At 41.5% G+C, this 14050-nt stretch overlaps 1 protein-coding gene across 2 annotated transcripts in view; it reads right to left on the minus strand.

Annotated features, from left to right (window-relative positions):
- PEX1 (peroxisomal biogenesis factor 1) overlaps nucleotides 1-14050 on the minus strand; it is an 81453-nt gene that overhangs the window by 50672 nt on the left and 16731 nt on the right. For both annotated transcript variants that reach the window (NM_001192071.2, XM_024990550.2), the window contains exons 4-8: nucleotides 8930-9044; nucleotides 8065-8831; nucleotides 6115-6234; nucleotides 599-722; nucleotides 264-367 (exon numbers count right to left, since the gene is read on the minus strand). In NM_001192071.2, coding sequence (NP_001179000.2) covers nucleotides 264-367; nucleotides 599-722; nucleotides 6115-6234; nucleotides 8065-8831; nucleotides 8930-9044 — 1230 coding nt within the window. The remainder of the gene's footprint in view (nucleotides 1-263; nucleotides 368-598; nucleotides 723-6114; nucleotides 6235-8064; nucleotides 8832-8929; nucleotides 9045-14050) is intronic.

Raw genomic sequence — 14050 nt, forward strand, 5'->3', positions numbered from 1 at the left:
CCATTGGCCAGTTAACACGATCAATTCTATTCCTGGAACAGTTTTGCTGAAGCATCCATTTTAAATTTAGGATACATCAATCATTTGTTTAAGTAAGTTAAAGAGATTACAGAATAAAATATTTTAAATCAAGTTATTCCTTATTCTTATCATTTGAGTTTCTAATACAGTTTAGGATGCAAGGTCTTAACAAGTAAATTCATACTTTAGAATCAATCACATGTGAAAATATTATCATTAAATATTCAGTAGTACGTAATTACTTGTATTGTCATCTTCTGCAGCAGATTGGTACTCAATAGAAAAATATTTTCTTCTTTTTCCTTTTCCCAAGAATGAACTATATTCAGAGAAAACTCCTTCACCCCTATTAAAAAGAAAGTAATAAATGTAGTTAGTACTGAAGCTGAGATGAAATAATTTAAAATTTAAATTTATTTACATTTAAATAAAAGGATTCTTTGATACATAAAATCTACTGTTTAATTATCATTATTAGGTTTCCTGTTCATACCTATCACAAGATGGAAAAACAATGAAAAATTGTCCGACTTCTTTAATAGGAAAAATATGAAAATAACAAATAAAATATACTTACCATCTTTCATTTCCAGTTTAATGTACTCCTCCTCTGATACTATGAGAGGAACTGCGGTAGTGGCAGACTGCTGCAGCCATGAGTAGAACACAGTTTTTATGTCTTCTTCACTTACGTCTTCAGACTGCCAGAGGAAAGGAAACAAACAGTGGCGATATTCTACTACCTGAACTTAACATTCTTATTTTAATACCTTATCTTGCCAGTAAAACGATGGTCACAGGCACAGGTTTGGGACTTGACATTACAGTATACAATGAGTATGGTGTGGCCTGAAGAAAAACTCATACAAATGGCAAAGTTTTAAATGCTCCTGTTTTCTATGCCCAGTGATACACAGAGCATAATTCAGCTCACTTGATAACCATTCCAACCCTATTCTCTCCTGCTTCCTGTGAAGCAAACTCTGTAGTCAGGGAGCGGGATCCTCTGTTCCCAGCTTGGAGCTGTGTGTGCATGTGTGTGGCTGCACTCTGGCCAACGAATTACCATCAGCAACCCAAGAGGAGGCCTTCTCTCCTGAACTGAACGGTGGAGAAACCCTGCAAGAAGAAGATGCCTTTCCTTCTGCTGAAAGGATGCAGATGTGACGTCTATCACCACCGTAAGCACCCTGCATCTGAGAGGAGGAGACAAAGGCTAAAGGTGACAGAGAGAACGATCGAAGGGGCCTGCGTCGTGCTTACGTGGTCTAACCACTGTGAGCTCCTCCAAACTTCTTTGCACAAGAGAAAAACAAACTCTTTGTGTGTTAGTCTCACTTTCTTTTTTTTCTATGATGGTTGATACGTTCAATAAGTAGAGTGTTAATAAACTGTTCAAAAGATATGAAGAAATTCTGAGAAAAACTGCTAATTTCTGAAGCTTTTAGATTAATACTATTAAGTTTAAACAAGCTTCTTGAAATACAAAACAGAACTAACCAAAATTCATATGTGAAGGACTCTATCTGCCTAGGAAAATAAACTTCTACCATTTTGCAACTCCCATATCTATTATCTAACAGCTTATATATAACAACTCATATCTGTTATCTCTCTTCATTCATTAGATCCACTGATTAAGCTTGGTTTAGAATACACTCACTACTAAAAAAGCAAGCTAAACTAAGAAAAGGCATCACTTTCCCACTCTTAAAAATCACAGAAATAAGTCAGTTACTTCTTTGTATATTATTGGAAAATGGGATTAAAGACCTAGAGAAAGTCATAACATGAAAATGAAAACTTTTTAAAATCAAGAATTTTAGAATCAGAAAGCAACTCATAGTTCCTCTAGAATCAAACACCTTTCTGTCCTAAATGATATAATCAGCCTAGAGAGACCTGCCGAGGTCACACAGCTCCCACCACAGCACACAACTAGGGATAGGCAAGGGAATACCCCATTGCTGATACCAGAGGGAAAACACAAAACTCATGAGCAGTGGCTGATTACTTTTGTACATAAGACCTAGTTTTTGAAAAAAAAATATCAAGATCAATAACCACGTTAAAAGCAGAGCTCCTATAAACTTAAAAAAAAAAGAGAACTCAGAACTTTATAAGTCAGAGCCATAAAAGTTCCACATTACAAATCTTTTATACTGTGGCCTATATGTTTAAAGATTACTTAAGAATATCAATGCAATATAGACAGCAAAATATCTGACTCTGAAAATCCTGGAGTTATCAAGACAATGTTAAACTACCTTCACATGGTTTTTAAAAAGATATTGAGAGACAAGACAGAGATAAGAGGATGAGCAAAAGGACCTCAGCTCACCTCTTCTCAAGAAAAGAGCTAAATCACAGCTAACTGCTGTATAAACATCTACAAAAAACCCTGAACCTACCATAAAAGATATTCTACATCCAAAGAAAAGAAAAGCCACAATAAGACAGCAGGAGGGGTGCTTCTGTGATATAATCCAATCCTACACCTGCGGGGTGGGAGACCCACACACTGGAAAATCATAGTATGGCAGAAGTTCTGCCACAGGAGTGAGAGCGCTCTGGGCCCCGTGTCAGCAGCCCAGGCGGGGGTCTGGCACCGGGAGGAGGAGCCATCAGTGTCTCTGGCCAGTGAAGGCCAGTGCAGCTTCCAAGCCAGTGCTCAGCAAGGCTTCACCCGCACTATGATGCAGGGCTAGACAGTGAGGCCACGGGAACCCGGGCGGAACTGCCCGCAGGCTGTGGGCGGCTCCCTGGGGAGGCGGGGACTGGCTGGGGCTTGCTGTGAGGACAAGGACAGCGGTGGCAGGGGCTCCGGGCACTGTTCATGGGCATGAGCTCTCCCGGAGGCCTGGCCTCCCCAACAGCCTGCAGGCTCCAGCACTGGGACGCCCCAGAACCACCACCAGGGTGGGAGCACAGCCCAGCTCAGGAACAGACAGGCTGCCCAAAGGTCTCCCTGAGCCAATATCTGCCTCCGAACACACCCTTTGACACAGCCCTCCCGACAGACAGACAAGACCTAGACCCACTCACCGGGGGGCAGGCAGCAGTCTCTCCCAACAGGAGGCCTGCACACGCCCCTGGATCAACCTCACCAACTAGGGGGGAGACAGCAGAAGCAAGAAGAACCACAAGCCTGTAGCCTGAGGAACAGAGACCACGAACACAGAAAGTTAGAAAGTATGACCCAGCTGAGAAACCAGATAAAACCCCAGAAGAACAACTAAGTGAAGTAGAGACAGGCAATCTGCCTGGAAAAGAATTCAGCGTAATTAGAGTAAAGATGACTCAAGATCTCAACAAAACAATGGTGGCATAGACAGAGGACACAAGAAATGTTTAACAAAGAACCAGAAGCTTGAAAAAACAAGCAGAGACTTAGGAGAGGTGGCAAGAACACACAGAACTGTACCAAAAAGCTCTTAATGACCTGGATAACCAAGACAGTGTTGTCACTCAGCAAGAGCCAGACTTCCTGGAGTGTGAACTTAAGTGGGCCTTAGGAAGCATTACTATCAACGAAGCTAGTGGAGGTGATGGGATTCCAGCTGAGCTATTTCAAATCCTGAAAGATGATGCTGTTAAAAGTGCTCCACTCAATATATCAGCAAATTTGGAAAACCCAGCAGTGGCCACAGGACTGGAAAAAGTCCATTTTCATTCCAATCCCAAAGAAGGGCAGTGCCAAAGAATGTAAAAACTACCACACATTTGCACTCATTTCTCATGCTAGTAAGGTTATACTCAAAAATCCTTCAAGCTAGGCTTCAGCAATACTTAAAAACCAAGACCTTCCAGGTGTACAAGCTGGACTTAGAAAAGGCAGAGGAAAGGGAATCCTCTTACACTGTTGGTGGGAATGCAAACTAGTACAGCCACTATGGAGAACAGTGTGGAGATTCCTTAAAAAACTGGAAATAGAACTGCCATACAACCCAGCAATCCCACTGCTGGGCATACACACTGAGGAAACCAGAATTGAAAGAGACACATGTACCCCAATGTTCATCACAGCACTGTTTATAATAGCCAGGACATGGAAGCAACCTAGATGTCCATCAGCAGATGAATGGATAAGAAAGCTGTGGTACATATACACAATGGAGTATTACTCAGCCATTAAAAAGAATATATTTGAATCAGCTCTAATGAGGTGGATGAAACTGGAGCCTACTATACAGAGTGAAGTAAGCCAGAAAGAAAAACACCAATACAGTATACTAACGCATACTTATGGAATTTAGAAAGATGGTAACAATAACCCTGTATACGAGACAGCAAAAGAGACACTGATGTATAGAACAGTCTTTTGGACTCTGTGGGAGGAGGAGAGGGTGGGATGATTTGGGAGAATGGCATTGAAATACATATAATATCATATATGAAACGAGTCGCCAGTCCAGGTTCGATGCACGATTCTGGATGCTTGGGACTGGTGCACTGGGACGACCCAGAGGGATGGTATGGGGAGGGAGGAGGGAGGAGGGTTCAGGATGGGGAACACGTGTATACCCGTGGCGGATTCATTTCAATATTTGGCAAAACCAATACAATATTGTCAAGTTTAAAAATAAAATAAAATTAAAAAAAAAAAAAGAAAGAAAAGGCAGAGGAACAACATTCACTAGATCATAGACAAAGCAAGGGAATTCCAGAAAAAAAACTACTTCTGCTTCACTGACTATGGGAAAGCCGATCACAACAAACTGGAAAATTCTTAGAGATGGGAATACCAGACCATCTTACCCGTCTCCTGAGAAACCTGTATGCGGGTTAGGAAGCCATAGTTAGAACCTTACAAGGAACAACAGACTGGTTCAAACTTGAGAAGAGAGTACGTCAAAGCTGTATACTATTTAACTTATACAGAGAGTACATTATACAAAATACTGGGCTGGATGAGTTACAAGCTGGAATCAAGACTGCTGGGAGAAATATCAACAACCTCAGATATGCAGATGACACCACCCTAACGGCACAAAGTGAAGAGGAACTAAAAAGCCTCTTGATGAAGGTGAAAGAGCAGAGTGAAAAAGATGGCTTACAACTCAGCACTCAAAAAGCTAACATCATGACATTTGGTCCCATCACTTCACGGCAAACAGATGGGGAAAAAGTAGAAGCAGTGACAGTTTCTCTTCTTCTGTTCCAAAATCACTGTGGACAGTGACTGCAGCCATGAAATCAGAAGCTTGCTTCTTGGGCAGCAAGCTGTGACAAACCTACAGTTGTATTAAAAAGCAAAGACATCACTTCACTGACAAATGTCCGTATAGTCAAAGCTAGGGTCTTTGCACTACTCATGTACTGATGAGAAAATTAGACCATAAAGACGGCTGAGTGCCAAAGAATTGATGCTTTCAAACTGTGGTGCTGGAGAAGATGCTTGAGAGTCCCTTGAACCACAGGAGATTAAACTAGTCAATCCTAAAGGAAATCAGTCCTGAATATTCATTGAAAGGACTGATGCTGAAACTCAAATATTTGTATATCAATATTCACAGCAGCATTAATCAGAAGTTTAAAAAAAAAACAAAAAACAGCAGAAATAACCCCAGCGTCCATCAACAGATGAATAAACAACATGTATATATACATACAATGGAATACTATGCAGCCATAAGCAGGAATGAAGTTTGATATATGCTATAGTGTGGATAAACCCTGACAACACGTTAAATGAAATAACAGAGACACAAAAGGCAAATATTGTATGATTTCACTTAATATAAGATCTAGAATAAGCAAATTCAGAGACTGATCGCAGTTGAGAATTGGGGGAGGAAAGGGTGGGGAGTGATTGCTTAATGGGCACAAAGTTTCTATTCAGGGCATGGGAAAGTTTCAGAAATAGTGATGGTTTCATGTTATAAATGTACTTAATGGCACTAAATTGCACACTTAAAGAGTTAAAACAGCATTTTATCTTATATGTATTTTATCACAATAAAACCAAAAGGCAATAAGACTTCTTTGCCCTTCTAGAATAAAGGAGTACATTCTTATTACTTAGCTAAAGCAGCTAGAAATTTTACAGTGCATGTAAAATAAGTGTGATATAACATATAAATGTGAACTCACCAAGTTTTCTGTAGGTTGTAGTTTTAGAGATCTCGGAATGTTAGGGGTAATTTCCACTGGAGTTATTCTGACAACTGCATGCATTTCTATATTTAGTCTCTTTCTCAGGTCATGTGGAATCTGAAATATATAAAAGTGAATTTAAAATATAAATGTTAAAATCTTGATTAAGAAATATTCCACAGCATAAATACTGATATTAATTTCTATCAACTCAGGTGAATGATAAGATACTGCCATGATTGACAGTATAGGTGGGCATTCAGGTACTAATACTAACATTTCAATTTTTCCCTACAGTTGTTTCTTTAACGTCCTCTTCAGAAGGTGATCACTTTTGGTCTCTCAGGTTAAGGCAGCCTGAGTTCCTTGTGGCAGCTAACTGCCACCTCTCACTGGCCACCCTCCCAGCCTGACCGCAGAGTGGCAACTGCAGGCTCCTCACCGCCGTCTCTCCTGGTCTCCAGGACTTGGTCACCACTTTTTCACCCCATCCTCACCATACAACATCAAGGAAATAACAGTGCTTCCTGCCTAATGGCAGAACGATTATCAGAAACAGACAGGTCCATTAACAAGTTCAGACAATATGATTTTCAAGATGCAGTGGGACCTTCTTGAGTAAGAGATTAGAGATAACAGAAAATATGAGGCACGGTTGGAGCTTTAAGAATGATGTAGGCTGAAGAGATCACAACCTGTAAGTCACCGACCTCAAGGTCACAGTCCAAACTGTGAGAGTAAAAGAAACCTACTAAGGAGACTCCCTTTCCTTTCCATCGTTCTTCCCTGTTCCAATAATCTTCCTTCAAAATTAGGTTAAAATAAAGGAGGCTGGTGACTCATTTCCTGTAAAATTAGCATCTGAAGTTGGGATGAGGAGGGGAAATGCTGGGTGCACTACTCTCGCTCTCCATCACAGTAAAGGAACAATACCAGCAGGGCAAGGAGCTTTCCGGGTGCCTCTGAACCCCGGTCATCTCACGCCGTGGGTCTCTCCGTACACTGGGCATTTCCCCCAGTACATACCAAGACATTCCTTTGCTTTCAAGAAGGTGGAAGCAAATCTTCAGGCATTAAAGATGTGAGGCTTCGTAGGGCACTCCATTTGAAGCATGAACTCAAGAGTCAGCCTGCCAGGGTTTGAATCTTATTCTACTTACTGACTTGTTACCCCAGGCAGGTAATTTTGACCTCTCTGGGCCTGTACCTATCTTAGCTTTACCTGTCCAAGTTATTATTAGCCAGAAACACACACAAACCTTACCCAAACAAGGACTTTACCCTGCAATCAGAAATGTGTCCCCACGGGAACTGTTGTTGTCGTTAGGCACTCAGTCGTGTTCGAGTCTTTGTGACCCCATGGACTGTAGCCGGCCAGGTTCCTCTGTCCATGGGATTCTCCAGGCAAGAATACTGGAGTGGGTTGCCATTTCCTTCTCCAGATCTTTCCAAACTAGGGATTAAACCCTGGTCTCCTGCATTGCAGGCAGATTCTTTACAATCTGAGCCACCAGAGAAGACTAGAGGAGGGGGGACTTTAAATAGTATTTATTACACTGGTTTTCAACTTGTGCATAAAATATTATAATATTTTAGTTCAAAATTTGGGCAAGTTCAAGCAACATAAAATTATTTTCTAAGATTTATACTAACCCATTTGCTACACACCAGAAACAAACAACATTGTAAATGAACTATAGTACAATTTGGGGCTTCCCTGGTGGCTCAGACAGTAAAGAATCTGCCTGCAATGTGGGAGACCCAGGTTCAATACCTGGGTTGGCAAGATCCCTTGGAGAAGGAATGACTACCCACTCCAGTATTCTTGCCTGGAGAATTCCATGGATAGCGGAGCCTGGCGAGCTATATAGAGTCCATGGGGTTGCAAAGAGTCGGACACAACTGAGCAACTAACACAGTATTTTTTAAAGAAAGACTTATACTAACCCAGACTTTCCCAAGATGAAGCACGTCTAAGTTTTTGGTGTATTTAATGGCATTCTTCAGTTCCTCAAGTCCATTCCAGACTACCTTTAGCACACAGGCCTTGCCAGCTTTGTGACTATGGTCTGGGCTAACCTGTTTTTGATCTAGAGGCTCTGACATCTGCTTCTCTTTTTCAGGTGACAGGACATTTTGCTTTGTTCTACTTTGCTGTTGCTTTGGAGAAAGCAGTTTCACTAGCTTTCCATAGGTCACAGTGAAGCTGGGCTCCACATCAAAATATTCCTGGTCCCATGGAAATACATGAATGGCATAATGTTTGTGAAACACAGAAGTTGCTGATGCCTTACACATGCTGGGAGGCTGGGATTTGCATACTCTGAAAATATTGTCCAGAGGAACAACTGCTGACTGCATGTTTTTGAAAGCATTGACTTCAGTTAACCCCCAGGATGTGTCTCGTTTCTTCTCAGACCCAGAAGAGAAAATGCTTCCTATCATAGTCCATAAGCTTGGGATAAATGATGAATCAATTCTACCCTCTGATTCTCTTTCTTTAGACCCAGCAACTCCTACAGTATTTGACTGAAGTTGCTTGGTTTGAAGTTCTTTTGTCAATCCTTTTTGGTCTCTTCCATAATGATGAAATTTCCCAGGTATATCCTCTGCTTCTGAAAATGTACTCTCTTTGGCTTGGCGGGTCTTTGGCTGAATCAGGAGTCTGCTGTCGGTTTCTAGCCTTCCATAAGGAGCATCTGGTATCAGTGCAGCTGTACAGAAAACAAGGGTCATTAGTGTGCACTGACCTCTGCTTTGGAGTCAATGCGACAGTGAAGAGTATGACAGAAAGTGTTACAACAGCACCTACCAATCTGGATAAATATGTAAGTCTGCTGATCAACCCAGACCGGAAAAATGGCTTTTGGAAAAACTATTCGAATCTGATCTAGAAGGTGCTGTTCAAGGGAAGCAGCATGCAGCTCCTAGAAATAAACAAAAAGGTCAGTTCCCTTTACATTTTGTCTATTTCATGTTTAGAAAGGAAACCCCAACTCTTTCTTATAAAGCAAACCTACTTGGTTTAGAACACCACTCAGAGAAGAGAAATCTAAAGACACCAATATTTTGGGGGATCAGATCGAGATGGAGGAAGAGTAGGATGGGGAGTTCCCCTTCTCCCACAAATGTATCAAAAATACATCTGCATGTGCAATTGTTCTCACAGAACATCTAGTGAACATTGGTAGAACATTTCCTAGATTTCCAAGGGGCAAAACATCTCCATTTAACTGTGAAGGACAAAACAAAGAAAAAAAGAGACAGAGAGAAAGGAATTTGGACAGGAGCTAAGAGAGGGGAAAGGTTTCTCCTCGCTTGGAAGCCCTGTCACAGGCGGAGCGATCAGTGCGGACAGAGGAGAGGGGCTCTGGAGTCTCAGAAAGCATAGCAACTGGTTTACAGAGGGCAATGTAGAGACAGACCCGCACAGATGGTCAGTACTGCCACCAGGCCCTGCCCAGTCTCAGATGCTCATCCACGGAGGCAGGTGGGGGCCGAGGCTCAGGCTTCAGAGGCAGAACTGGGGAGAGGACTGGGGTTGGCAGTATGGACAGCCCAAGGGGACTAGCATGTCACGTGCCCCAATCAAGGGAATATGGGGATAAGCCTGGGCCCACCAGAGAGGTAGGGTGATATTGTTAGGGGGCATGCAAGGAGAGGCGCAGGATCTCCACAGAACTCCTCTCCCTCTGTGTGTTCTCAGATGACAGGGCACCACCTACACGAGCTCCAGGGTAGGCACAAGCGGCCGCTACCACCTCAGACTCGAGGCAGCTGCAGACCACAGCAGGCGGCAGGCACTGCCACCACCAAGGGTCCCATGACTGAGCACCGACTGCTGCCCTTGCCTTTTTGGGACTGTGCATGGGCCAAGCACCTGCACACCCCTTATCAAGTGGATAATGGACAGCACATGCAGAGAAAAGAGACAGCAAGCATTCAAACCGAAAACAACCCTCAAAGAAGTGTTATATCCACACAAGCTATGCAGGGACGCCCTCACATATAAACAGTCCTCCAAGGCTACAGTAGATGACTGTTTCTCCTAAACTCACAGACTAAGAGAAATATAAGTAAAATGAAGCAGCAGAGGAACTACTCCCAACTAAAAGCCCAAGAGAATTCCCCTAAAGGAACAGTGAAACAGACCTCGTCAGTCTAATAGACACCAACTTCAAAGAGAGGTAATGAAAATGCTAAGGGGATTAAGAAAGGCTATCATCAGAAATGCAAACTGCTATAAAAAGGAACTAGGGCCTATAAGGAGCCAAGAAAAGTTAGAAAATTCATTTGCCAAGACGAAAGTTGAGCTTAAGGTAATGAATACCAGAATAAATAATGCAAAAGAAGGAATAAGTGATCTGGAAGACAGAACAAAGGAAATTACACGAAATAGCAGACAGAAAGCCAAATGAAAAAAATTAAAGCAATATGAGACCCACTGGATAATAATATAAAGTATATTGATCTATGTGTAATATGTTTTCCATGAGAAGAGAAAAGGGGATTGAAAGTGTATTTGAAGAAATTACGACTAAAAACTTCCCAAACCTAAAGAACCAAACAGATGTCCAGATATAGGAAGTGCAGAGGATCCTAAACAATATGAATCCTAACAGACCTACCCCGAGACATACTATAATACAAATGGCAAGAGTTAGAGAGGATTCTAAAGGCAGCAAGACAAAAACAAAGAGTTAATTACAAGGGAACCCCCATAAGCCTATCAGCTGATTTCTCTGCAGAAACACTGCAGGCCAAAAGGGAGCAGCAAAATATATTCAAAGTCTTGAAAGGGAAAATTCTGCAATCTAGAATATTCTATCCAGCAAGATTATTGTTTAGAATAAGAAGAAAAATACAGAATTTCTCAGGCAAGCAAAAACTAAATGAATACACCAATAGTAAAACTATGGAAATATTAAAAGATCTCTAAATAGAAAAGAAGCAAGGAGATATAGAAAGGGAGAAATCATGACTGGAAAGTAAATCATTTAAGCTGGCTAGTATAAATATCCAAAAAAAAGGAAAAAATCTATTTGTGAAAGTGATGATAAATACAAGCAACAGCAAAAAGATAAACATGAAGATGTAAAAAAGGACATCAAAATCATAAAATGTGGGGAAGGACAGTAAGAAAATGCACATTCTTTTTTTTTTTTAGAATATGTTTGAGCAGATATGACTATCAGTTTAAAGCAAGCAGATATACAAAAGGGTTAACATACTTAAAAAACAGGGCAGTCACAAATCAAAAACATAAAATAAAGGCACAAAACCCAAAAAGAAGCATAAAGTAAGCCATCAAACCACAAAAAGAAAGAGGAAGAAAAACAAAGAATCAACTGGAAAACAAGGTTTAATATGGCAATACATACATATGTATCAATAATTACCTTAAATGTCAATGGACTGAATGCTCCAATCAAAAGACAGAGTGGCAGACTGGATTAAAAAAAAAAAAAGACCCTACAGTATGCAGCCTATATGAGACCCACCTTATGGCAAAGGACACAGATTAGAAGTGAGGGGACAGAAAAAGATATCTCATGTATTGGAAATAAAAGGAAAGCAGAAATTACAATACTTAACATCAGACAAAACAGACTTAAAAACAAATGCCATAAAGAAAGATAAAGGACAACATATAATGGTAGAGGGAGCAATACGAGAAGATGTTATACTTGTCCACATACATGCACCTAATCCAGGAGCACCCAAATATATAAAACACATACTGACAGACATGAGGGCTTCCTTGGTGGTTCAGTGATAAAGAATCTGCCTCTAATTCAGGAGACGTGGGTTCAATCCTTAGGTTGGGAAGATCCCCTGGAGAAGAAAATGGCAACCCACTCCAGTATTCTGCCTGGGAAATCCCATGGACAGAAGGAGCCTGGATGACTACAGTCCACCGGGTCAGAAAGAGTTGGACACGACTTAGTGACTAAACAACAACAGACATAAAGGGAGAAACTGACAGCAAGACAATAATAGCAGGAGACTTTGACAGCCCACTCACATCAAAGAACAGATCTAGACAAAAAATCAATAAGGCAACAGGAATCCTAAATGACCCAACAGAACAGTTACACATGCCCCCAAAGTAGAATATACGGAGAAGGCAATGGCACCCCACTCCAGTACTCTTGCCTGGAAAATCCCATGGACGAAGGAGCCTGGTAGGCTGCAGTCCATGGGGTCGCTACGAGTCGGACACGAGTGAGCGACTTCACTTTAACTTTTCACTTTCCTGCATCGGAGAAGGAAATGGCAACTCACTCCAGTACTCTTGCCTGGAAAATCCCAGGGATGGGGGAGCCTAGTGGGCTGCCGTCTCTGGGGTTGCACAGAGTCGGACACGACTGAAGCGACTTAGCAGCAGCAGCAGCAGCAAAGTAGAATATACATTCTTTTCAAGTGCACATGGAACATTTTCTAGGACTGACCACACAGTAGGGCATAAACTAACCTCTACAAATTCAAGAGTATAGAAAGTATTTTAGGCATCTTTTCCAACCACAATGGCACAAAATTACCAATCAACCACAGGATAAGGAATGAGGAAAAGATTACGTAGAGACTAAACAACATGCTACTAAAAAACCAATGAGGAAATCAAAAGGAAGTTAAAAAATGCCTTGAGACAAGTACAGTCAGAACACAATACAAAATCTATGGCCGGTAGCAAAGGCAGTTCTTAGAGGGAAGTTCATAACAATAAAGGTCTTCCTCAAAAAACAAGAAGAATCTCAAACAACCTAATCTACCACATAAAAGAATTAGAAAAAGAACAAACAAAACCTAAAGTTAGTAGAAGGAAGGAAGTAATAAAGAGCAGGGAGGACATAAATCAAGATTAAAAAAAAAATAGAAAAAAAATTATTAAAACCAAGAGCTTGGTCTTTGAAAGGGTAAACAACATTGACAAACCTCTGACCAGGCTCATTAAGAACAGAGAAAGAACCTATATAAAGACAGTAAGAAATGAAGAAGGAGAAATCAACAAATCCTGCAGAAATACAGAAACCCATAAGAGAATACTGTGAACAATTAAACGCGGGGAACTCCCTGATGATCCAGTGGTTAGGACTTGCAGCTCCTCACTGCCATGGCCCCGGTTCAATCCCTGGCTGGGGAACTGAGATCCTGAAAGCTGCACAACATGTCCAAAATACAAAAACAAATTATATGCCAACAAATTTCACAACCTGGAAGAAATTGACAACTTTCTAGAAACATACAGCCCACTGAAATTGAATCAAGAAATAGATCAGTTGAACAGACCAATCACTGAAAGTGAAATAGAATCTGCAGTGATAAACCTCCCTACAAACAAAAGCTATGACAGACCTAGATGGCATATTAAAAAGCAGAGATAGCACTTTGCCAACAAAGGTCCATGTAGCTAACGCTATGGTTTTTCCAATTGTCATGTATGGATATGAGAAAAGTGAAAGTGAAAGTTGCTCAGTTGTGTCCAACTCTTTGAGACTCCATGGACTATGTACAGTCCATGGAATTCTCCAGGCCAGAATACTGGCACGGGTAGCCCTTCCCTTCTGCAGGGGGTCTTCCCAATGACTCTACCAGCTGAGCCACAAGGAAAGCCTAAGAATACTGGAGTGGGTACCCTATCCCTTCTCCAGTGGATCTTCCTGACCCAGGAATTGAACCAGGGTCTCCTGCATTGCAAGCAGATTCTTTACCAACTGAGCTATCAGGGAAGACCTATGGATATGAGAGTTGGACCATAAAGAAGGCTGAGCACCAAAGAATTGAGGCTTTTGAACTGTGGTGCTGGAGCAGACTCTTGAGAGTCTCTTGGACAGCAAGATCAAATCAGTCCATCCTAAAGGAAATCACCCCTGAATATTCACTGAAAGCACTGATGCTCTCTTCACATCTGGCCCCCTGATGTGAAGAGCCG

The sequence above is a fragment of the Bos taurus genome, chromosome 4 (assembly GCF_002263795.3).
Source record: "Bos taurus isolate L1 Dominette 01449 registration number 42190680 breed Hereford chromosome 4, ARS-UCD2.0, whole genome shotgun sequence".
Classification (NCBI taxonomy): Eukaryota; Metazoa; Chordata; class Mammalia; order Artiodactyla; family Bovidae; genus Bos; species Bos taurus.